Source organism: Numida meleagris, chromosome 10, assembly GCF_002078875.1.
Source record: "Numida meleagris isolate 19003 breed g44 Domestic line chromosome 10, NumMel1.0, whole genome shotgun sequence".
Taxonomy (NCBI): Eukaryota; Metazoa; Chordata; class Aves; order Galliformes; family Numididae; genus Numida; species Numida meleagris.
This window is the reverse complement of record NC_034418.1, coordinates 7168347-7194169: the sequence shown is the minus strand read 5'-3', so window position 1 is coordinate 7194169 and position 25823 is coordinate 7168347. Positions and strand designations below refer to the sequence as shown.

Below are 25823 nucleotides of genomic sequence, written 5' to 3'. Positions count from 1 at the left end.
TGATACTTTACTGGGACTAGGGCTTGGCTAGAAATGGGTCTGGAGTGGTCTGGGATGTCCAGGGTTTACATTTCAGTGATCAGGTTTGTGTTTCCCCACAAATGGCATGCTTTCCCGGGTGTGGTGTTGAAAATCACCGTGGAAATCACATATATCCCAGTGTGTATGTGTGCATGAGATGTTAGTCTGTCTAAGGAGAGAAAGCGCTCCAGCCTGGAACTGGGTTAAATTAGTTTTGGAATTGATGTTAATGGAATGGCTGTGGAAACGGAATTAGCAAAATGTAGAAGTATTGTCTCTGTGGAAATATTTTAGTGGATCACTCTCAGTGGACTGGTTACCACATTAATCTGAAGAGTTTAGAAGTCTAAATCCCTAGCAAAGTATACATTTTATAAATAGTAATACATAATTGTATATAGTATATTCATGTACTGTAGGGGTAAAGACCAGTTGGGTACATAAGACAGCATAAAATAGTTATGCCCGTGTATCCATTTATAGCAGTAGTACAGCTGACATTTGTGTATTGTGTTTTGTCCCAAAGGACAATAAAATGCTGATACTACACATGTATTGTATCTATGAAATACAGCAGTCAAGCATTGCACAAGGATATCAGGTCAAATTCACTTGTAAAAAGAATGCCCTGCCAGTTTAAAGTGGCCTCACAGAGCAGATTAGTTTTTGTCTGTCTAAAGGCACAGTCAGCATATGATCTGCTTCTTCATACCCTGAAAACAACTCAGTGCTTCGAGCAAAGAACAATTCTGTTTTCTGAGTTGGTAGTTTGTGGGAATCTAGTTACGTTGATAGCTGATATTTAGATTGTATAGGTGTTTCCTCAGGCTCTTCAGAAATGGAAAATTAAAATAGTTTGCATCTAGCTGGAAGTCCTATTATAGATTGACTTCAGGTGTTTTTGTCAGCATGTCTTATATTCCTAGAAGACAGGCTGCTGAAAATGCCAGCTACCAGCCTACACTGGTGGACCCGGTACGAGTTACCGAAGAGGGAAGTTGCTAAAGCCTTAAGCACAAACAAGATCAACTGACCTTTTCATTAGGAAAGTACAAACCTGTAATTCTCTTCAGTCAATTTTCCAAAGTGTTTTTATTCAAGTGTGCTACAGGATTAGCAGGACTAAGACATCTCTAACTGTTGCGTTGTCATTTTTTCCTTCATAAGTATTTACAATTAAATACAGCTCTGACTGCCAGCATAAACACATCCACAGAATTCAATTGGAGCAAATGGTCTTTAATTTGGTTGTTAATTTTAAGTATCTCTACCTGGTATAAATGAGTACTTTGCTTGAAATCCCTTTCCTTCCAGCTCCTCATCAGAAGTAAACTTGATCCACATAAATCTCCCCGTTGATCTAATTAGTGCAGGACTTTTCAGACCACAGTAACGATCGATGAGAGGGGAGAAGCCGAATGGCCCATCTCGGACCTCCAGATGATCAAACCGACATTCAAATGAGGGTTCAATATAATAAGGTTCATCAAAGGTCAACTCAATTCTTTGCCGTGGAGCAGCTAGACATAAAAAATTACGCAAAAGATTAAATACAGATCTATATAAAAAGCATGAAGACATGAAATAGCGGAGAGACTTCCAAAACAGCAAGATAACAAAAGAGACTGGACACTTCTCAAATTACATCTGGTAGTCTGCTACAAAAACTCATGTATACTGTACCAAAAATTCAACAACTGAAAAATTCATACTTTTTAATGGAACTATATGGACTTTTTTCTCTATTTTTTAATAACAATATTAAGCAAGGACATAAATTTAAAATATCACATGAAACAGATATCAACATTTACACAAAGGTATTCAAGCAAGGTTAAATATTAAAACATAATTTAAAAATAATGTTCTTTGGGGCCAAAATACATAAAAGAGGAAAAAACTTTGAAGGATGTAGAAAAGAATAGAAAAGAAAAAGATCTCAAGAGCTCACTGGCATAATTCCTCAAGAGTAAGCCCAAATTTGGAGATCCTTTGGCTGGAGACATCTTCTATTAGAATACTCAGAAAAGTGTAAATGGCTTCATATACATAATCAATATGTGAGTGATGCTTGTAAATCTGAACCAGGATTTGGATCAGATTCCTAAATCCTGATGCAGTACAGCTAAGGTTACTTATTGACTGCACTTTCACATCTGTAGTTTGGAACAGTGCCTTCATACTGTATGTGTAGATTTAGTGTTGTTCTTGTCATCCGTTGTGCTAAATGAACCTTCAGATACTAACTGGTATCAGGAATGACAGCATTAATTAATCAAATGCTGTCTGCTTCTTCTGGATGAAAAAATAATTTATACTTCTCTAATAGCGTTTAGATCTCTACGCCTTAATTATAACAAGAATTAAGAATTTCTGGCTGTTAGTTTGCACATACTGCAGTGGTCTGGAAGGGCAATATTTTAGTTAGAAATTGTGGAGGACCTTTGTCTTGCCACGGTTCTCACAGTGTTCCTGTGTAATGACTGTGAGGACAGAGGCATGGAAACCTGTGAAAACTCTGCCCTGTTGGAACTGCCCTGCACAAGGAATATCCAGCACTGGGTCTGCTATGTCCGAACTCTGAAGCTGGACAGGATATCTGCTCTCCAGTGCATTCAGTGGGAGGGAAGATGCAAAACTTCTGCTGCACAAGCACAGAAGCAAAATTGAGGGTTTCTGTTAACCAGTACAAATAAAAACTCACTGAAACCTGTTACTTGACGTACATTAATTAATTGATATGAATCTGATGATGAAGCTTACTAGCTGACTTCAGCGGGTTTTGGATGCATTCTAGTAAGATGAAAAATAATTAGTGTGTCCCAAGTCTTACAGCCTTTATCCAAGATAGTCACATCAGCTTGTGTTTTATCTAGTTAATGAAGTTTTTGTCCCCATTGCATGACTTTAGTAGTGACCTCAGCAGTGCTAATAAACCTCCATTTTCAGTACAGTGCTATGGTGACAGACAGGTGTGGGTATTTTTATTAATAAAGAGCAGCATAAAGATCCTCTGCTTCTGAGATACACTTAGCCTAATACAGTGTGGTCTGGTAAATGCTAAAATGGTTTTTCAGCCATTTTTTGCAATTTATTATCAGCAATATTGTAAATGATATTAAGGTAAGCTACAATTTTATCTTAATAGTTCTTTGCCTTCATAGATTACAGTAGATCTGATGCTGCTTTTTCTGGCTGTGAGGGTATGTCTTATTCCATATTGATAATTCCTGCATGATTGCCTTTTATATTAACTTGTTCTTATTACTTGAGAGAGCACATTTAGCTTCTTGCTAAACCAAACGACAGCGGAATTGATTATATTACAAATATGGTTATACAATACTTGACAGTATAGTAAAATGTCACAGTTTTAACAGTTTGACATAGCCCATTTGACAGTAAGATTACAACACTGCAAAACAGAAAGACATCTGGTACCTTCCAAGATGTAGATGCACTCTTGGTTTGGTGGGTACATGTTAGGGTAGTTTGGTGAAGCAAAGTGTCCTCCATTACTTGTCCGTACCCAGTTATCACACTGGGTAGGAGGAATGCGATTCAATCCAATATTTTGCCCACCTTGAGAGAAAATAAAGTGATGAAATAAATGTCTCCTGTAGATCTGCAAATTTCATTTTTCACAAGTAAAACACTGACACAATGCATAGCCTATATTAAAAAAAATTGTTTTGGTTGAGAACTCTCTTTATCACATATGCTGCTTGTTAATATATAGCTAGGGAAATCTTTTGTTTAATTTAGTGATGTGGTATATCCTGATGAGATCACAGTTTCTGAGTATCAGATCTGTACAGTAATCCTTGGGAAAGGAAGAGAGGGTGTAATTTTTTTTACCCAAGTGAGTTTAGATTCCTTTATGCTTTTTTCTAAGTCAAATAGTCACAATGGTTGCCAGTAGAACAGCTTTATTTTATGGTCTGCATCTTTTCCATTCCTATGCAAACATAATCCAATGTATTTGGAAGCATGTACTATTTTTGACCCTGATTCCAGAGTAAACCGAAGTACATGGCCCTTAGGCTATTTACAATAATATGTTGGAATACAAAATGCTTCTGATATGTAAATAAGCTAAATACAGCACTGGTAGTTAAAATTACTAGCAGTAATTAGACTGCACTGGTAGCTAAGGGGCTTGTTTAAGATCAAAGATCTCTTCTTCTAGATGTGCAGGGAAATATGCTCTGTAGCTGAGGCGATGCAGTTTACTAAGGTTATGCACCATGCTGGACCACTCACAGAGGCTTTGTTAGTTCAGATTTCCTTATCCTTGGAGCAAGGGCTGGGAATAGTACGATCCTTCTGACACTGTTGTTAAGTAACTTTGACCCTCCTCTTTGATACCAACAGAACTAGAGAGAAAATAGGATATGTGGTTTCTGCTGGATTTTCCCAAACCTCAGAGGGATGCTCTCATAATGTTATTTATGTTTACAGTTTTTCCTTGCAGACCTTTCAGTCCACACTGATATGGGTCATTGCTGCCTACAGTCAATTACATTGCCTTCCTCCGATAACCTGGCAGCCTGTATTTATGGGGGGTGAAAACTTAGTCTCTTCTACAGAAACTGTTCTAGGAAATTATGTAGGTGTCATTTCAAGGAATTCTTCTCTCCTATGTGTGAATTAATCACACATATGACAAAATAAGTCATATGAAACTAACGCCTTCCCCACTCAGGAGGTGCTGGCTTCAAAACATTTGTGGGTGGACTACTTGAAAAGCTTGTTGTCAGATAGAGAAAACATGGATTTCCATGCTGGGTTTTTTTTTCTGACCCCTAAAGTCTGAAACCACAGAATTTTAACTGTGTAAGTGAATCTTCATGCTCTTTGTTTAATTGGGGGGCAAAAAAAGCAGCGAAATGGTTGGGGGCGGGGGGGAATATTGGAATTCAAATTGTTAATTGAAGACCTACTAGTATATGAACACAAATGCTTTCTTTGACTTATACTGCTTAATTCAGAACTATAAAACTCATACTTTTTTTTTGAAAGAAAATCATCAAAACAAAATTGTACCTTGTGTCTTCTGTGCAACAGCAATCCCTTCCACAACAAGGATTGTTACTAGCAACACTGATAAGAGAAATTGAACAGGAAAAGCATCAGTGATTGAACAAAATTATATACCATTTTCTGCAGTCTCTATTCACACAAATCCTAGAATCAGTAGCCCAAACAACACAGAACACACAAAAGTACACAATTTATGTGCTTTTTAACATTTCAGCTTTAGGAAACCAGTGTAGTTAAAGTGCACTGCAGATTCTTCTTCCAGGTTCTGTTACGAATGCCTATATGAGAGCAGCAATTTATTGCTTGAGGGGACTTCAAGAATCTTCTGTAGAGTATCTACTAATTTGAAAGCATTTTATAAAATTAAACGGTATCTATCTTCTACATAATTTCATATCCTGAACTCGGATGTTTGGCAGATATATTGAACCATATTTATCTTAAAACTCCATATGCATAACACGTGTACAACACATTTGTCAAGCTTACACAAAATTAATTGAGACCAGGAAGGGAAACAGGAACAAAATTACAGTATATTATTATGCCCCTCTTCAAATCTTTGCTTTGCCTTCATCTTGAATACATCTATTAATTCTGGAGCCATATGTTAAAGAACTGGCTAAGCAGGCTGGGGTTCTGGACAGAACAGAATAGAAATTACAATATCATGTGTGTTGCTGAGACAGTGAATGGAGAGCAACAGCTCAGTTTCCTTCCCAATACAAGAGCCAGGGGGTAGCACTAGCAGGTGGCATTTTCAAAGCAAACTAAGATTTATTTTTTTATGCACATATTTCATAATGCATCATTAAAATGGAAAATTAAGTTTCAGGAAGCCCTTGAGTCATAAGCTGCTGGATGTCTGGGATAGTATTTAGGCAAACATCATTTGCTCTGTGTTTACACACTTTCTGAGGGCTCTGCTTTAAAAAGCTGTGAAAGACAAGATAGCAGGCTAGATGGACCTTTGATTTGACCTGGTATGGCCTTTCCCACGTTCTTAATCTATTTGCTAATATTAAGTCAGACAAACACGGCCTCATTTCTGGAGAAAAACAATTTCAGCAGGAATTCTATTGTCACGTTCAAAAGTTCATTCTATTTTCCCAATTTTTCCCTCTCATTGCTCAGGCATTTTAGTATCTCATGCTGAAATGGCATTTTCTCTATCTGTGGTTCCTCTGTGTTGCTTATTAGACTTTCAGCCCTTTAGAGAGTTCCGGAGGGAGCAAGCACTGACTGTGAACTACTGCGATCCTGACTAAATTCATATAGATGCTACTGTAATGTTGGCACAGATATATTATCTTGGGGAAAGATGGAAGGAATCAAAGCCTGCCTCTGAAAGTGTCAGTCTTACATTACTGTTTTATTATGTATGTTTCTGCTGCCCTTTCTTCTCTCTACCTATATTAAAAAAGATTGTACATGGTCATGAGACTTACCTCAGCAACAACCGTTTTTTCTCTTAAAGACTCCCACCCTCTCTTTTGCAAGGACATAGCAATCTCAAATCAATTTAGACCACTTTTATAACTCTTTGCTGCTTCTTAAAATGCAAAATGGGCTTTGACTTTTTTTCTTAAAGCAAAAGAACACAAAACCCATGGCAAACCTGTATAACAAAAACAAATACTTTCACGACTAACAAAATTAATGCAGACATAATTCACTTTCAAGTATCAGTGAAAAATCTGTTTGTTTTTTTTTAGTACAGCTATCTGCTATCACTAATGCTATTATGGTATACCTTTCTTGCTTTGTTTTTCTCCTTAAGAATATCAGTAAGCACCTATCATTATTTCAGCGATTGTGGCGTCTTCTACAGCACATAAAAATAGACACTCAGTTACACGAACCAGTGATTTCCCTTCTTGAAATGATGCAGAGACAGAAACAAGGACTTCAGACAATCTGATTGGTTTTCACTAAAGCGTGTGCTCTTCTATAAATAGCCGAGAGCTGTGTGTGTGTAAGTGCAAAAGAACAGTGCATGTTTCCTGCAGAACAGCATGGGCATGCAGACACTTACAGAAGATAAATGGTCTGAATATTTGTCTTACTGTCTTCATTGTGTCATGTTATATGGATGAGTGGATACAGTAAGTACGGGCCACCTTCTCATTGTCCCCTGCCCTTCTCATCCTTTTCACTTTAATCTCTTCCATCTCTTGCCTTTCCCTAGCAATGCCTGTTCTCACACTCTCAACAACCCTTCAGAGGTATTCAAAGCAGCCTACATAGCAAATGTTTAAGGGCCTGTCTTTGCCATTTCTTTTATCCCTGGTGATAAAGACACCTCTTTCGTTAAACATACTGATGAATATTCTCTGTGTGGGCTGTCCTTGTCTCTGTGACACTGTGACTGAAAAAGTGGAGAGAGGACTTATTTCCATTCTTCCAGAGAGTAGTGGGCAGGGACCCCTTAAGCGGTATCACCTTAAACTGGGTGTATTTACATGACACAGTACAATGCATGATAGCAAACAGGAATTTTTTTGGCTGGAAACAAGGCCTATCAATGTTCAGGATGAAAGGAAAAGAAAGAAGGAAAAAAAATGAGCCAGGATATTTTTAAATCTTTTAAACTGCTTCTGTTAACCCATTTTTGTCTATTTTTTAAAAACAACAAAGCAGTCACTCGGTGTCCTAAATCCATATCACTTCCTGGAAAAATATTTACAAATCTCCGAGATGAATTTGGACCATACAAATCAGTAATAAGGTAAGCAGATATCAAAAGAAGAGCCAGCTCCTGTAGGACAGCTCAGTGGGGAGCTCGTGCTGCGCAGTGCGCTGGCAGAGCGTGCGGGGACATGGGCCCAGCAGGCAGAACAGGCAGAGACGCTGAGCTGCTTTCACACAAAGTCTTGTAGCACTTTCAGAAGGATCAGAAACAATCTTGTTATTTTTGATAAACTGAAATTCAAAAAGAACACACCTGAACTTGCAATAGGACATAGTATTCCTCTACTTCTTTTTTTCTGTCTTTTAAAGTCTGTCACCTATCAGTGTGACATGACTGTTCTTCCATGAGGATGAAAGGGAACTCTAGACTTAGCTCTGTATTCTACTATGGTACTGGAAATAGAAGCAGCAAGTGTCTAAAAACGCCACTTGAAGGTGGCTTGCTAATGTAAGCAAGAGCATGAACAGCGCAGGACTGCATGACTGCACTGAATATCAAAGAGACAGAAGGACGTTTGGGATTATTCTTAATGAAAGAGTGAGGTGAGAATTCTACTTGAGATCTGGGAGACTGCCCTTATTGTCTTGCAGCTATTTAGCTGGTAAAGATAATAGAGGCTAGAGCTTCTGCAACTTATATCAAGTTTCTACTTCATGGTATTTAAACTGTGGAAGAGGCTATCATGAAACCAACAGCAGCAAAGCCATTGAGACAGTCAAATTAAGTGGAGCTTCTTTAATTCGTGAATCTGGTGCTTGCTACAAACTTTTATTCTATAAATTATGGTGCACGGTTTTGTACTACCATTTAAAGCTCTGATAGTTCTCACCTGTGTGAACACTAACTGGAAATGAAGCAAAAGCAGCAAGCTTCTGTCTGTTTTTAAAAAGAATCTATTTTTCAAACTATTCACTTCTTTGCATGAAATATTTTAGATCACATAGCCTGCAGACAGCTGTATGAATTTTTAAGAGTGAATACACTAATCATACGTTGCAAGTTATTATTACTACTCAGTCGTTGAAATAAGCTTATGGAAAAACCTGAAAGAATCCTATAAACTGGTGTAACAAATTACATATTTTTGTGGGAGCCGAGATTCTCTTTGCTGGCATTTCTTAAAGTTCTCTGAAAGGACTGTAAGATGCAAAAAATACTTGCTAGTTTGTTTTTGAAGTATACATAGAGAGGTTAAAAAATCAGTGGCTCCTATTTCTCTTTAAAAATTAGAATAATATAGTTTTATAGTAACCACCATTGAGAAATCAGTGTTTTGATTAAAGAAACTAGTGCTGTAGGCTGCAGATCTGACATATGCTTGTACTTTCCGGCAAGATGCATTCTTCAGATCTCATGAAATACACTACTGCTCTGAGCTCTCTACAGTACGTCTTTCCTCTGCTTTTTCTGCATGCTCTAGGGATCTTCACGTATAGAGAAAACACACAAGATTTGCTGTGTAGCTGTGAGAGCAGTGTCTGTCTTCAGTGATAACAATGGGGGATCTATGCATGCAGGGCAAGCTGAATATCAAAGTTGGGAGCAATCATGCAGAACTCAGAAACAGAGTGAAAACTTCTACCAATTCTTAAAATAAAGACAAGATCATTTAGAGTATTACACATTCTTAGTAATAGTGGTAGTCAGAATCCTAGGGATAAAGTTGACAGACATTGCTTAGAGCAGGATTCCCGGTTTTATCTCCGTGCTGTACTCCCTGGATTAGGCAGCACCTTATGTACACACAGTCCAAATAGACAGTAATTGGCAACACACAGGTCATGCATTTTAGAACAACTTGCCAGGATGCCTGCTTCTTTCTGGCAGATACAGCCTTGAGTAACAAATGCTTATCTTAATTATATACTGTGTTTTGCCTTATGGGAACGAATCCTTTTCTATGCACTATTCTTAAACCCAGCTCTTAATTTTCCCCCTGCGTGCTATAATTAATACTACATTCAGGAACTGCTAATTGCAGTATCCCGTCACTTACATCCAATGATTTTCCACGTGTTCTGTCTAAACATTAACATAGTGGAGACATTAATGTGGTGGAGACATTTGTGATGTCACACCCTATCTTATTCTCTGGCCAAGGGTATACCTACAATAGAAATTGCTCACATGAATTTTAGTTGCCTTTAAGGACTCTATCAAGTGTAGGCATGCATGCTGTTAGGTGCTGCACACGTTCAAAGTATTTGACAGGTCTTTGAAGGAACTTTTTCAATTTCGACAAACAAGGTAAAGTGGGGAAAGGAAAACAATGGCTTTTGTATAACTACACATGGATGCTCACCTCCTCGTATTTCAGAAAGCTAGTTAAGTGCATTTCTGATTCAAACCGTTTTTAACTCAGAAACAGACAAACTGAAAGTTCACAAGGAAAAAGATTTTTTTCTCTCTTCCTAGCATTTGGTGACATTCACTAATTGATAAAAGGAATACTGGACTGCATCTGTTGCTGCTTTTTTAAGCAAACAATTCTATTGCTGAGGATGAAAACAGAGCAGTTTTTGAATCCCACATGCTCATATTGTTCAGTCTGTGTATATTCCCTGATTTCTTATGGTCTCAACAGGACATTTGCAGATTGTTAAAATGAGTATCAGAGAGCAGTAAAGCTGGCTGCCTAGAACTTAGCCTATTAACAGCTTCAGTGATTTCCTTATTTTTACATTTATTTATTTATTTATTTAGATACTGGAATATACTGCAGGATTGCATCAGAATAAAGCAATAGAGAAGGTGTGCATAAGGCAAGATGTATTTCAGCTGTTTGTAAGCTTTACTCAGAGCATGCTAGTGGAGCAACCATCCCACTTCTAAGCTTCCTCACAAATGCTACATAGCAGAAGTGGACTTCATCAGCTATTTACAGTGACTCTAGCACCTTTCTAAGATCCAAATCTTGTTAGCCATTAGCATGCTAGCAGGGTGTCTGAATGCACCCAGGTCTATGCACAGATAAAACAGTTTCATCTCTCTCTGGCTGTTTCCAGTAGGGATTCCTCTCATAAAGATTGCCAAAAAAAACCCCAACAAATTTAGAGTCCATATCTCTGCGGAGAAATGAGGTTAACTGGTTCAGGAAGTACATGCAGTTTTCCCACTTCCCTTTGATCAAAATCATCTGCAGAGCAATTTATGCTTGGATGGATCTGTGACAGAGTCCCCTCCAGGTTTGCTCAAAACATTTAACATTTCTGATCCTGCCTCCATTAGGAATATTTGAGCAGCTGTGGGTTGTTTCATTCTACCAGTTTGTTCCACATCTTTTTACTTATAATCCATTTCTGGATACCTCTGCCAGCAAAACTTCTGCCAGAGGAATAATATCTTTTATTTTTAAGATAGAAACTTTATTATTTGGAATATCTTTTTTCATCTCCAAGCTGTGTGCAGTAATAGACTGCTGAGAAGGCTGCATTTGTAAACCATGTTGATGAGGGATTCCAAAAACCTTATTAAAATACATACACTGACTTAAAGTTCAGATGGTGTCCCCGTAGCTGACAGAATGGATCCTGCTACACATGACTATTCGGAATACATCTTTCCCAGAGATTACTTACTCCTAGAACACTGGGATATTGATACTTCTGACTTAGATCAGACTGCACCAAACTTCACCTCTTTCCTTTATTATAAATATAGTATATTTTTTTTCAGTGGAAATTTTTTTCAGGAATATTTTTCATGGAATTAATACTAAAAGTTCTGCTGTCTTCTGTCATGTCTGAGGGCAGCTAATGTAGAGTATCATTTTTTTTTTCCTGGCTCCCTACTCTCAGTCCATTGAAAAGAGACTGCTCTGTGCTCATGGATTTTAACGTCTGCTAGAAGCGGTTTTGTGATAGGTATTGTTAACATCTTGGCAGTCCCTTCCTGACGCATAGTGGGTCAGCTCCATAATAACAGAACATGGAGTGAAGCACAAAGACAAGCTAAAATAAAAGGAATATGGATTTTTTTTTCATGAAAAGTTACCTGCTGTTTTTTTGGTTGAAGATTTTACACTCCTCCACCCCATTCACTTGCTGTATTTGAGGCAGCAGCTGTCAGTCATATATCAAGAAATAGAACAAGCTATGTAAGTTGTCCAAGACTGCCAAGTGTTTCATTAATTAAAAAACAAATTGGAGTATACAGGGCAGAAAAGCAGCAAGCCTGACTGCAGCACTACAGCCCCAACTGTAGCCAAGACGCTGTAATTAAGATTTTGCTTCAGTCTAGATAAGGATGTCCATCACTGCATGTGTAACAACCTGTTTGGTGTGTAAATAATGTGTACAAGAGTATACACAATTTCTGGTACAATTGCAGATGTTTAGCAGCTCTCTTCACCATCCCTGCAATGAATTACACCGTGAATTTCTGACAGGTTCATAAATGATTAATAGCTTATAAAGTTTCACTTGGGGAGTAATCCTTCTGTCTAATCTCTCTCCATGAATTAAACCTTAGGGAAGGTGCAGAACATCTTGGCTTTTCGGGAGACAGGGATCCATAATTCAGTAGCCCCTTTAGCTTCAGTCCAGTGTTACTCAGCACTCCGACTACATCTATACACCTGATCATGAAACTGAACTTTTGCATTAATATCAATATACTTATAACCAACTCATTCTGTAAAAAAAAACTCGTAGCAGTCATTGTCAAATATGTGTTGGGAGAACTAGAGAGCTAATGCTTTTGAAGTTATGCTACTCTGAGAGCAGTATATTTTGGATACTAGTTGGGATATGTACTAAAAGCAACACAGCACATACCACCAGATACCTGTTTAGAACACAAGAGCTTTTTTCAAACCTATTCTACGGTTACCTGAGTTACTTCTGCTTAATTACTTGACAGTGCAATCTGTCTGGTGCTCAGCTTTCTTTCAGTGCAGCAGAAAAGACTGCAAGTAGCTCCTGGTTTTAGGCAAAAAATGAAATTCTGGTTTACACTTGATACTGCCTTCATTAGGGCCACTTGCAGCCTCTACGGACAATACTTCTCTCTTGGTTTCAGCAGACAGGTCACGAACATATTTTTTAAATTTTATTTGTCTCTGTTCATTTTCAGCTTCTTGGGTCATTGCTACACCTTTTGATTTTGGGAGCAGCAGGCTGTAATTCCTAGCTTTCATGTGGAAGGAAGCACTACTTCCAAACACTACTTGTTTGTGAGAAATTAGCTATTAAAATCATGCCAAAATGCAAATGAGAGGGCTGAGCAGAATGGCAGCAATCATAGCAGTTCACATTCTCGCAACCTGCCTGAGTTGGAAATAACTCTACCTCACTGGAGATTGGCAGTGTTGGCTTCCCAGAACTAGTGGACATTTGTACTGGCCCTGGCTGTTGAATTATCAGGACCAAATGACCAAATTCTCTAGCTGGGTTTTTAAGGTAATCCAATGCAATAACTGAAGTAGTCCAAAACTAATGCAGTCAGGATTCAATTTAGGGTTAATTTAAATCAACATTAGTGTTCTTTGTTGTTGTTGTTGTTTTTTGTACCAGACATGCATGGAAATGAAGGATGGGAGCACATCTGAAAACTGGAAACAAGCCTCTAGCCTCTATCTTTTGGGGGAATGGGAGATAGAAGGAAATTCAAGGTAGATACATTTAGTTCCAATGTGTAACAGAAATAAGGCTTTAAGAGGAAAGCAGCTGCTTTTCTCTTGAATGAATGAGAAAGTGATAGTGCCTTATTATTGTAGAGCAGTTGCATTCTGCAAGCCGTGCCAGGATTCAAGAATGCTTCCAGTGGTGTCCAAAACACTGAGAGCTGGAGATGGGAGGAAAAGGATTTGTCCTTAAATGTCCGACTCACTGTAAGCACCTTGGCCTCCAATCTGTGCCTCGTGCTGCCGAGGAAACAGGTGGGCATGGGCCACAAAACCTGCAGTGCTGCTGCAGCCTCAGTGCTGCTGTGGCCCAGCACCACTTCCACCCAGCACTACAGCTTGGCAAACTCAGATGAGAGCAAATAACCAGGGTAAGAGAGACTCCAGTACACACTGTGAAGCATTCAAAAGTTTTCCTGAACACCGTGGACAATGAGAATTATATTAAAATGTTCATATGCTTCATAGATGATTCAGTAAAACTCAGTAAGTAAAACACAAAGCTATCTGTACGGAGAAAAAAATTACTGCCATTGTAAATAGTTTCCATGCAGGACTTAAGATACATTGCTCCTAATAGTTTCCTTTTAGGATTAAATCTGTTAGTCTGTTTATAGGAATCTTTCTTCCCTCTTTATAGTCAGATCTGACTACATGAAGACGCCTAGTGCAGAGACAAAAGGGCGTGTACGGCGCTAAGTAACAATACCTTATTCCTCAAGTCATGGCAAGTGCTGCATTTGGAATATTAACAACTTACTGACTAATGGCTCTGTGTTATTTATAATATTTAAATTGCATTAATGACTTCCTTTAGAAGGACAATTCTTTTTAACTGGAATCTAACGTGATTATGAGAGATCAGAGCGAGGTCTGTTCAGGAGAACTCCTGTACAGGTAAATTTGCAGGAAATGCGTATTTCTGAAATGCAATTAAATTTGCGTATGTAGAAAGTAATTAAGAAGCAGAAGCACCGGCTGTATTTGTTGGCGGTTTTATCATGGTTTAGCTGTGCATTTAACTATGTTATTTAAAGAGGAAGTAAAAAACCTAAATACATTTCCTTGCCCAGTGAGCCTTTTGTTCCCACGTTGTGTGAAAACAGTGGCTGGTTAACACCTACATACAGTGGGCTTTTATTGAAAGCAAGCATCTTCTGGCTGTCAATTACAGTGCTAATAAATGAAAAATATTTATTTAAAGCCTCAAGGCATCTATCCTTCAGGTCAGGAACGTGGAATTTTATGGGTTATGGAAACATTCTGGATTTAAAACACTTTTTTACAACTTTCATACCGTGGGAGGACATCAGTGCACATCAGAATCAGTTCTCCCCGCTGCAGTGATGCCTTGATGGCTTCAATACTGCAAGCAGACGTTCCACAATTTCCTGACGGAATAATTTAATAAAAGAATCCCTAACAGTTCAAGTCCGGTATTGCTAAAGGAGACACAGAATGCGAGAAATCCTCTCCTGAGGCACAAGGTTAACGGTCACATTTAGCTTTATTTTCTAACAGAAATCTTTCACCCACGTCGAGCCGTATAAATAATAGCACAGATAAAGGCAGGCTAGGAGGAAGGCTGGCTGCCCTCAGCCGTTTACCTCTGCGTCTAAAGAAGTTAGTAACGGGATTTACAGGATTCGGGAGAAAGAAGCAGAGGTGAATACCGGTCAAGCACCAGCTTGTGACACAGGCAGCCGGTTTCGTGAAAACCTTGCTGAAAACAGATCTTGCTCCGGATAACAAGCAAAAGCACCTGACCACGGTTACGTAGCTCGTTAGGAGAGTTAAGAGAGCAGAAAGTGTATTGTTACAGCGAAAAGATGGAGCACGGGAAGCTCTCGGCGTGCCCCGGGTACGCGCGGGGAGCACCGGGGCAGGCTCGCGGCCACCGCGCGCCCCCAGCCAAGCTCAGCCCCCAGCCCAGCCCCGCCGCCCGCCCTGCCCAGCCGCGCCGGGGCTGACCGCGGGCTCTCGGCCCCGCGCCGGGCTCTCAGCGGCGGCCGCCCCGCAGCTTCCGCGGGGAGCGACGCATCCCAGCGGAGCGGGCGGGAGCGGCTCCGGGAGCGGCGGGCGGCCTCACCGCCCCGCGCTCCTCGGCCAAAAGTTTCCGCCGCCGGCGGGAGGGCGGGCGGCGAGACGGCCCCGGGAACCTCGGGAGCGGCTTCCCCCGCGGAGAGCGCGGCGCCGTCCCGCGGCTCCTACCTTCCAGCACCGAGCAGACTTTGCGCAGGGCCATTGTCTCCCGGCGGGCTGCGGCGCCGACTCCGCGGAGGCGGCGATCAGCGGCGCTCCATGGCCGCGGCGGCCCCCCGCGAGGGCGCTGTGGCCCGCGGCTACGGCTCGGCCGGCCCCCGCCCGCCCAAGGCCATGCCCGGCGCCCCCGCGCGGGGCGCGCTCAGCCTCCGCCGCCCGAGCCCGGAGCCGCCGCGCTCAGTCCCATCTAGAGCGGGACGCGGCGGGGGCCGTCGGGGCCGGGCTACCGCGGGGAGCGGTCGGGGGGCTCCTCGAGGAGCGGGCCGAGCGCGGCGCGGCGGCTCGCAGCCCGACTGAAGCGGCTGCCGGTGGATAAAGCTCGTTTAAGATGTGAGGGGTGTTTGCTTGGCTGAGCCGCTTGTACGCATGTGCCCGCCCCCCGCGGAGCACCGCGAGCAGCCGCAGCCGGCGGGGCCGCTGCGCTCCTCCCGCCCGGCAGGTACCGAGCGGGGGCGGCTGCCGCCCTCGCCCCGTCCGGCGGAGAGAATTCGGCTTTGGGAGGCTCCGGAGCCGTCCTCTTGGCCGGCTGCCGGGGTATTCCCGTCTGCCGAGAGGGGCCCGGGTCCCCGCTCTGGTATGCGCGGTACCGGCTGCCGCGGCTCGAGTGAATCTGGGTCCCGTCTGCCGCCTTTGTCGGGCATCGCAGCGGCTGTGATCGGGGTGGAAGGCAGCCCGTGCCCTCCTCCTCTTTTTCCTCTCGTTTCTCGTGGCGGGGCCCGCGCGGCGGTAGCCGCCTGTATGGCTGCGTTGTGCCGCCTGGAGCCCGAGCGACAAGAGAAGCCCATCACACGCTATTGTGCGGCTGTTGTCTGACGAGCGACAGCTCAAATGGAGCTATTACTTTCGAGAAGTTAATAAAAAGGCGCACCCAGCCCGCCGCCTGCCATTCCCGCGGCTATCCATCACAACGGGTTAGCTCGCTAGGGGAGCTGGCGCTCGGGGAAGAGCCCGAGGTGGGGCGGGGGCAAGGCGGGGGGTGGCTGCCGCTGCCGAGGGGGCGATTTTTTCAACTTTCCCGTAGGCAGCACGGAGTGAAGAATCTCGGCGTAGGACGGCTTTCCCCCCCACTGCCGATCGGTGGGGTTGCGGTGTGTTCGGGGTCCCGAAGTGCCAAGCAGGGCTGCCCGGGCCGGGCGCGGAGCACGGCGGCAGCCCCGGGGCTGCGGGACCGCGGCTTTCCCGCAGGCTTCGGCCGGAGCCGCTCCACGCGGCGCCTCCGCGCACCTCCCGGCAGCTCGTGGGGGCGGCCAGGGCTCGGGTACCTCGCAGGGACGAAGTGGAACCCACCCGATAGACAACAATAGACGCTGAACTGCAACTTGCAGCTCCGGCTCTGTGAGCGAGAGGGCCGCTCTCGAACGAGGTTGTGAGATGCGAAGCTCTGATTCCCTCGTGGTTTGGTGCTTTGTGTTTGAATGAGTTCTTCCTACGGCGCTCAAAGGTCAGCATATCCTGTTAGAAAAGGTCACTCCGTTTCAGCTTAGCAGTTAAACGGTTCGGGTCTCCGAGTCGGCGTGATTGCCAGCTCCGGTGGGCGCGGCGGGAGGCACCGGGGCCGGGGGGGAGGGGAGCGCTCACTCCTCCCAGCGCCGGCCCGAAGGGGACAGCTGAGACCTGTAAGCAAAGGGCCGGAGCTTTCTGGGCATTAGAGATCCGTTTCAGCGTTCTAAGCAGCTTGATGAAGTATTAAGCTCGATGCTACGGCAAAATTCCAAGTTACATAATTATATTATTCCAGTTACTCGCATTGTCCTTTCAATTTCAAGCAGAGATGATCCAGTTGCTCCTTAAAGGGTCGTTTTCCCATGAACTGTTAAATAGCTGCTGCATTCCAGCAATGGATAAAGCGATTTCTTCATACCCACTTCATAACTGTGTGTTTTTATAGTGGTATGATGAAATGGCAAATTCCACAGTGAAAATTCCTGTATGAAGATATATCCTCATTAGGTGGATCTGCTTTGTATTTTTCTTCTCTGCTAACGAAAATGTTTTCTGTAGTAACCCTAGAAAAGACTTAACAGAGCAATAATTTCTACCGTTTCTGTGCAGCATGCACAATTCTTTATCCTCTCTGCAGTACATGAGCACAAAATGAAAACGGATGGTGCTGCTGTGCAGATTGTTGGGAGCTGGGGTTGCTTTTGTTTGGAATGCACAGTGGAGCTGAGGGCAAAATCTGGCTCAGGTATTTTTATTACTCGTGATACAAGAAACAAGAGAACTAGTGTGGTTCTCAGGCCGCAAGCTGAATGTGCATTCAAGGAAGTGATTTGTAGTCAATTATTTCGCAGAAAAGAAGTAAGAGAAAAAACAGAAATATCTTGTGCTCGGTACAAGTTGGCAGTAATTGCAAAGAACCACTCTGCTACAGTGTGTTTAAGTGAGAGTTCCACTTCTAGTTTGTCCGTTCGGAGGTTGCACAGAGCTGTTACACTCTTGGGAAGTGCAGTATTGCCTCCTCTTTTCCTAGGGCTGCATCGAGCTGTCAGTGTGGGAGACACGGCTACGAGCATCAGCTCGAGCGTTTGGGCACATTCTGCCATCATTTACTGCTGCTTTCAGAAAAATTCCTCATCTGGACATCCCTGTTGCTTTGTCTTCTTACAGCTCTCGTTACAGGTGGTGCTTTAAAATATTATATAGTGAACTAGTGACCGGTCAGAAAAAACTTTGGCTTCCCATTTTCTGAGTCTGCAGAATGCTGGTTTCTGGGGAAGAAAATGCTGTGCCATCGGTCAGGCTGGCACTGAGCTGCAGTAAATTAAACTCGAGTTTTGGAGTTAACAAAGACTGAAAACTGCTTTGGGATGACCAGTTGTGTATTCTGCTGCTCTACTGAGTTGTCATTATTTCTGACTAGGAGTAGTTGTTCATGGAAGGCAATGAGGCCGCTCATTTTGGTATAGTTAATAGCTGCCTGAACAAGGCTTACATTGCCATTATTAGATCTGATTCTGATTCTTTTCAAGTACTTCCTTCCTTAAAACTTTTTTTTTTTTTTTTTTTTTTTTTGTATTAGTGTTCTCCTAGAAGCTTAAATTTTAATATTGCCTAATGTATTTGCTACTCTCTGGTAGCAGATTGTACATCACAAGCAGCCTTACCCCAGCAGTCAGGTTTTGACTTTGCTTGGGGTTACCTGTGTATTGTTTTTAAAAGAGTTTGCAAAAATACAGATGCTCAAAGTGAATTGTTACGAAAAGAAGTTTGGATTTATATTTTAACTGTTCCGTTACTTATGTTTGTCAATAGGATTAGGTGCTTTTGATAATCCTAATTATACACAAGGTATGCTCCATAAGTAATACCTCCTATTTTGTTGGCCCATGACATCAGAGGTGGGTGTTGGTGGTATGGCAGTAGATGCTGAACCTTCCCACCAATATTCCATTACGTTTTGTTGCCTGTGACAGATGGCAGCAGAGGGGCAGTCTGACAGAATGGTGTCTGACATGGAACTGCGCATGAAGCAAAGGTGTGTCACTGAAATTCTCCATGTCAAAAAAAAAAATGGCACCCAGCGACATACATTGATACTTGCTGAATGTTTAGCAAACGTTAGGAGACCAAACAGTGGGTGTGAGCACAGGGAGGCAGTGGATGGTGCTTTTCATCAGTGATGACTGAGACAGTGGTCACTTCCTCTGGTGTGGAATTTTACAAGCACAGCACGCAGGCTCTTGTTCATTGCTGGTGAAAACCCCTAGCGAATGGTGGTGACTATGTTTAACAATAATGTTTTGTAGCTGAGAATTTGCTCAATCAAACAGTGTTATTGTGCTCTTTGTATCTGCTGTAGTTTCCGTGGAAATAAAGGAGACATTACTTTCAGAGCAACCTACGTATAACTTTTTAATTAGAAAAATGATGTAAAATGAAGGGCCTCTTATTGTGCTGATATCGTATGTAATCATACATGAACGCATAATGGACTTTATTTACTCTGAGGTAAAAGGAATATCGCAAACTTTCTAATAATCTGTTAAGAATACTGATATTCTTCAGAAAGTTTGCATATTTTTGTATTTGCTAGGCAGTATATTAGAATATATTTACAAACCTCTCTATCTTAAGTCATGCACTAAGGTTAGCATATATTTCATGGATTTTTTTAAGGGATCATGCAAGGGATTCCATTATTCACTGAAGACAGGAGTCAATTGTAATAACTGTACTGCATGGTTGATATTTTCTAAGTGACAGATGCAGCCAGTATCACCAGAGCCTCAACACAAAAGTCCAGTTGCCAAAATCAGGGGAAAAAAATAGAATGGCTACTGAAACAGCAAAGCGGTCTTTCAGAGCTAAAGAGATACAGGTCGATTTCATGATGTTAGTCTCTATCTTTGATGAAAACATGTATCACAGAATTATCATAGAATCATTTGAGTTGGAATGGACCCTGAAAGGTCATCCAGTCCAACTCCCCTGCAGTGAATGGGGAAATGTACAGCTAGATAGGTTGCCCGACCTTGAAAGTCTCCAGGGAGGGGGCATCCACCACCTCTCTCAGTAACGTGTTTCAGTGCTTCACCACTCTTATTGCAAAAAACCTTTTCCTTACATCCAATCTAAATCTCCCCTCTTCCAGTTTGAAACTGTTTCCCCTTCTCCTATTACAACAGACCCTGCTATAGAGTTCAACATCATCTTTCTTGTAGCCCCCTTTTACATACTGAGAGGTTGCTATCAGAATTTGCCTATTCCTTTAGAATGCGTTCAAGTTACAGAAATTTTTGTGAAATCACTGGTCTTTATACTATTTACTTGCAATATTTGAGATTATTCTAAGCGTAATTTTCCTTTCTGGATTTTAAAGAATATTTCTTATGTTTATCAGTACTTTTAAAGCTGGCACAGTTAGCACTTTTACGTTGTTCTGACAAAACTAAGCTCTGATGACTATACACTAATACAGTAGAAACTTACAGGGTTGAGTTCTACTATTCTACATAAGTGGCATTTGTCTGAAAGGAGTTACAGGAGTCCTGAATTGACTCAGTGCATTTATAATGATTACTTTTCAATTAGTTGTAGCAAATCTTTTTAGAGCAGCTGTCTGTTACTAAAGATGGCCTCATCGTCACTGGAGAGATGACATACTATATAGAATATGCCTATTAATCTGCAGCAGAAGAGTTGGTTCTTTTGTTGGGGATTATACTGCATTAATGATAAATTTAGTAGGAAGATTCAGTCTTAAAGCTTCTCATGGAAAATGAGAACAAAGCAAGCTGGTATTTCAACAGCCATCTGTCAGTTGGCATGTCAACTGTATTTTTATATAGGTGAGATTTCACACTGAAGAAGCCTTCCAATAGCATTTCTTACTAGGGCCGTATTATGGTGGATGTATTTTGAAAATTTATGCAGTTAAAACTGTTTCTCAGTTCTCAGCTACACTGAAGATTACCTGGAAATACACGTTCTAATGAACACTGCTTTTTAAAACTTATTGGTAGAAGGCTAACAACCTTACCAATACAAATTTTTGATGCCTATGGAAGTCAAATATGATGTGAAACCTTTGACAAGAGGTTTAACGCTATGTAATGCCTTAATTCAGAATAGTATGCATAGACTGCTGTAAGCCAAGCTATGAGTAGTTAGAACCTGTCAAAGTTTATTATAAGAAAGCTATTAAAGCTCCAAGAAAGTATTGTACAAGAAGTGATGTAACAATGCACTACTGAGCATGCAAACCACCTTAAAGCACGAGATACTGAGTTCATTGCTTCGTTAACTGGGTAACAGCTTAAATGTCAGCATGAGGTTATTTCATTCCTAATTATTTTTCCAAAAAACATAAGGAGGCTAATCTATGTTTATTATATTGCGATAGAAGGCTATGGATGACTTTGCTGCCACAGTGGCATTATGCATTTAGCCTTATTCTCCAACCATCCGAAAAAGACAGAGAACACATTAGATTGCGCTTCCTCTTAATTGTGAAACCTGTTATTACTTTTGCTGATGGGAGGGAATTCTAGCAGTGGGATTTAAAAACTACAATAGCCTTAAGGATTTACCTAAATAATCTACCTTTTCACATTACTCTAAGAGAAATATTAAAGGTGTGCATTAAGGAAATATGCTATCCTAAAAACTAAGGGAAATGTAATTTGAAAGTCTGCTTTGTTGGAGCCCGATCAGTTCAAATTACAAGTATCTTGTAAAAATTACATAACAGTAGACTTCCAGTACCTCTCTGATTTTTGACTTAGAGCTGCTGTTATAATGGGTCGCTTCAGCACTGCTGTGGTAACAAATAGTTTGAACTGTGATTCAGGGAGGACAGAATCAGTTCAAACTTTGAACCTGCTCTCCCTTTACTCTTCCCGTATTGACAAATGTATGTAAGGTTACAGGACAGGTGCTGGGCTGGAGGAGATAAGGAGTTCTCATCGACCACTAACTCTACTGAGGTGACTGTAAGAACAATAGTTTTTAGTTTGATGATAGTGTGTTCTAATTTATCAAATGGTATTTATTAGGAATGCTAGCCAACAGCTTTAAATGCGGAATAAATCATGTAAACTCATATCGCTGAGAATATAGGAACAACTATTAAATACAAGCATGATTATTTTTAGAGACTATATCAGAATTCAAATTATACTGAGCAACTGTAACATTATCACTATTTTAAATATATAGAGATACTCCACTCTCCAGATAAATATATAGAGCCACTCCACTTCTGATGTTATTACAGCCTTATGGTATTTGGGCATATTGGGCATTGCTTATTCTGAGTGTCCTATTATGCTATTTGTTTAATCTTTGTACATTTCATCTGTTAGTAATGAATTTTAGGGAGTCAATCCTGATTCTCCTACCACTCCAAAATTCTTCTTTTCGTTTCTTTAAAAAAACCCAAGCACCTGGCCAAATACAAAGTCCCCCACCTTTCCTACAAGAGCAAAACCCACAGAAGAGACTTTCATGCCTTTAGGCCTTTCTAAAATAAACATGGTTATGGTTTAATTACAAAAGCAGTTTGTGTCACGCTGATACATTTTATGACTTCAATTCTTTTTAATGTGTCATCATCTTTCTAGAACTAACATATATAAATACTGCATCTATCCCATAAGCTACTGAACTAGCATTGACGCTGAAGGTTTCTTTTAGTTCTCCAAGTCCTAAATTCTTTAGCAATTGCACATATGAATTCAAACAATGAGAAATACAGAATACTTTAGGTTAAGCAATCAATTAATGATTATGTCATCTGAGAAACTGCTCAAGATTGATTTTCAGAAATGCAGTTTACTTTGCAGGAATGTGTAAATGACAATACCAATGTCAGTGGTACAAAGTATTCTGCTCACTAAAATGCTAAACTTTATTTACACAGCTTTCTATCAGATACATTACTAAAGAACTGGTGGTATGTAAACAATGGTACATGCAAAAATGATCCCTTTTACTATGAAAAAATAAATGTACACTTTTGTTAAATAAAGACCAAATGCTATTATATACAGTGTGTTTTTTCTTTTTTTTTTTTTTAACTGGAAGGCCATAGGAGACATTCAGGTCTAATTTTAATATGTTCCAAATAAATACCAAATAATGCAACATTTACAAATAGCACACCAGCAGTATTTTCCATGGTAATCATTTTACAAATCAGAATTCAGTATTTCAATTAAGCAAAGGAATAGCAGCTCCTCCATAAATATTAAGGCATATCACATGGCATCAAAATGGAACCGATGAGCCTCCTGTCGCTTCTCTCTGTCATCTGCTTTCTGAAAAATAAAAAAAAAAAACTAAACAGTTTGTGGGATATAGAGCAATGCTGTTACAGAAATGAGTTGTCAAATGTCAGAGAAGGGTTGATTTTTTCCAAGTCACTCATTTGACAAAAGGCAAAAAGCCTAGTAAAAGCCTCAATAATTAGCTTTTAAATGATGTCAGTTTGTAATAGCAATAATCTACTCAAAATTGGCTTCTGCTGTTAATGCTCAGCTGTTTTAGTATTTATGACCCATTATTTTCTGTTGTTCTAATAATGCTTTTATAAAAGGAATATTTCAAAACCGAAGGATGGTTCCTGGTGTGTATGTATTTAGCCTAATATGAGATGAAATTACTTTGGATAAACTGTAAATGTCGTCATCTATGTTATACTTAAAATTAGATTTTTTTAAATTAAATGTTAAATACAAATTCAGACAAAGACAGCGGTCCAACCAACAATTAACAGCACCAAGTAGGCTAAAAAAAGGACTGTTCCATGCTTTTGTATTCAGAAAATGTGAGGTAGGATGTATTGCCCCACTTATTTTTGCAGAACACACAGTGGTCTGCTGAAAGAGTAGCTTGGATTGGACTGTGCTTGGAAAAGAGAAGCATACTTAAATTGCACCTAGAACCCATGGAAGGTGCTGTAACATGTTCTCTCTCATGACAGACAGTCCCTATAAATCCTACTATAAGAAAATTCAGCAAAACAAATTTAAATGCTTTTTCAGCTTGCTTACACTTTTTTTCTTTTTTCCTTTTTTTTTTGATGAATGAGTAAAATGAAGAAAAGCCTTTACAAGTATGCTGTTATGTGGGCATTCAGATTTGTACCCGAGTTGATAAATATACATGACAATTTTGGTAGAAATCAGTGCATGTGTTCTGCCATTAAAGTTTGTCATCTGCTCTGGCTCAAGGCCAGAGATTTCCTCATCACACAATGTTTATGTATGACAGCGATTCCAGTGGGCTAACTATGGCTTTTACTGCATTTTGTGACAGCAGCTGAGCTGTCATTTAACTATTGGAGTTTATGGCATTTTGTGGCAGCAGCAGGGCTGTCAGTGAAGTTTAAGATACATCTGCCTGGCTTTTTGGCAGTCTTTATCAATGCCAGTAGTATTGTGAATGTCAAAAATGGGGTGGGAAAAGAGGAGTGGCATACTCTTTGCTAAATTAAAATGCTTGTCACATTCTACAACGTTATGTAGGCTCACTTAGAAAGCAATTTTCACTCAATTTTTTGCCTGCTTCATGAAAAAATTACAACTTCAAAATTTGTTGGTAACTGATATTCTGATGAATACATCAAAACTTCCCTAGCAAGGCTTATCATCAATGTCTAGTGTTCACATGACAAGTCCCAAGATCACAAAGCAAATTAAAAAGAATCAAAGTACAGGAATGTAGCAGACTATATTGTTGTAAGATGAAATAATGGCTTCAATTCTTCCTCACCTTCTCTTTCATACGATGTATCAAAAGTAAAAACTATTAACTCAAAGCCATTCATTTTTTTTTAATGGATCAAAAATTTCTAAGGAATGTCAGAGCAACATAGTATCCCTAAATACTACAGTTATTTAAACAATACAGTAATGGCTGGCAGCTGAGTGCCTAAAAACTATTGTAGACAAAGGACTTCTCCTGCTACTTATCTGCAGAGGTCAAAGTACATGCTTTCTTTTAACTTCTGAGTAAAGCACGGCATCTTACATACAGATACAACCTCTGGAGGAAAAGAAGAGACTGCAGCTGCCAGTGTATTTCCCCTTTCTTTCTTTGTGATAGGGACTCTAGAAGTCTGCAGGGAAAACAGCATTGAGGCAGAACAGTATTCTTATGAGAAGATTAGTGAAAGAGGCAGAAAACCAAACGTAAACTTAGAAACAGGAAACTTTGGAGTTTAACCCCCAGTCATGCCACTGGCTCACAATACTGCCTTGGTCAGTATTTTTACTTGTCCTGTACCTCAACCATTTCTTCTAAAATGGGGAAGGTAAAAAATCAGTGAGAAGGGTATTTGAAAATTATAGAAATTAACAACTGTTTATATAGTAATCTAAAAATACACAATTTATCCAAATATTTGTGCCCATTTTGAGCAAGATGCAGCTGTTGGGAAGGAGTTTAACACCTAACCTATACCACTTCATTCACATATACTTAATGAATGGGGCTTAAAATGGCTCAGAAAGCACCCACTCTGGGTTGAGTGCTTCTTTACATTAAAATACAAGAATTATTATTAGCAAAAAAAGTTTTAAACGTTGTCGTTAAATCTCAGTTTCTCCAGATGGAATTCCGCAGAGTCCTTCACAACTCAAAGCCCAAACATAGCTTTTGCTAATCCTGTTGCTTTAGATGTCTTGGAGACAGAGTTAAACCCAGGCAGCACACAGTCCAAGCTACCATTTAGCAATG

The 25823-nt window shown here is 40.6% G+C and overlaps 2 protein-coding genes across 5 annotated transcripts in view; both read right to left on the bottom strand.

The window, feature by feature from the left end:
* NETO2 (neuropilin and tolloid like 2) overlaps positions 1-15747 on the bottom strand; it is a 29623-nt gene extending 13876 nt beyond the window's left edge. Inside the window, exons 1-4 of one of the 4 annotated variants that reach the window (XM_021408312.1) lie at positions 15591-15747; positions 5068-5124; positions 3463-3603; positions 1293-1541 (exon numbers count right to left, since the gene is read on the bottom strand). In XM_021408312.1, the coding sequence (XP_021263987.1) occupies positions 1293-1541; positions 3463-3603; positions 5068-5124; positions 15591-15624 (481 nt within the window). In that variant the 5' untranslated portion in view covers positions 15625-15747. Of the gene's footprint in view, positions 1-1292; positions 1542-3462; positions 3604-5067; positions 5125-11749; positions 15211-15590 lie in introns of those variants that run through there. The other 3 variants (XM_021408313.1, XM_021408310.1, XM_021408311.1) reach the window with 3 other exon arrangements.
* ITFG1 (integrin alpha FG-GAP repeat containing 1) overlaps positions 21248-25823 on the bottom strand; it is a 75252-nt gene continuing 70676 nt past the window's right edge. Inside the window, exon 18 of the mRNA XM_021408309.1 lies at positions 21248-23401. Within this exon, the coding sequence (XP_021263984.1) occupies positions 23342-23401 (60 nt within the window). The 3' untranslated portion in view covers positions 21248-23341. The remainder of the gene's footprint in view (positions 23402-25823) is intronic.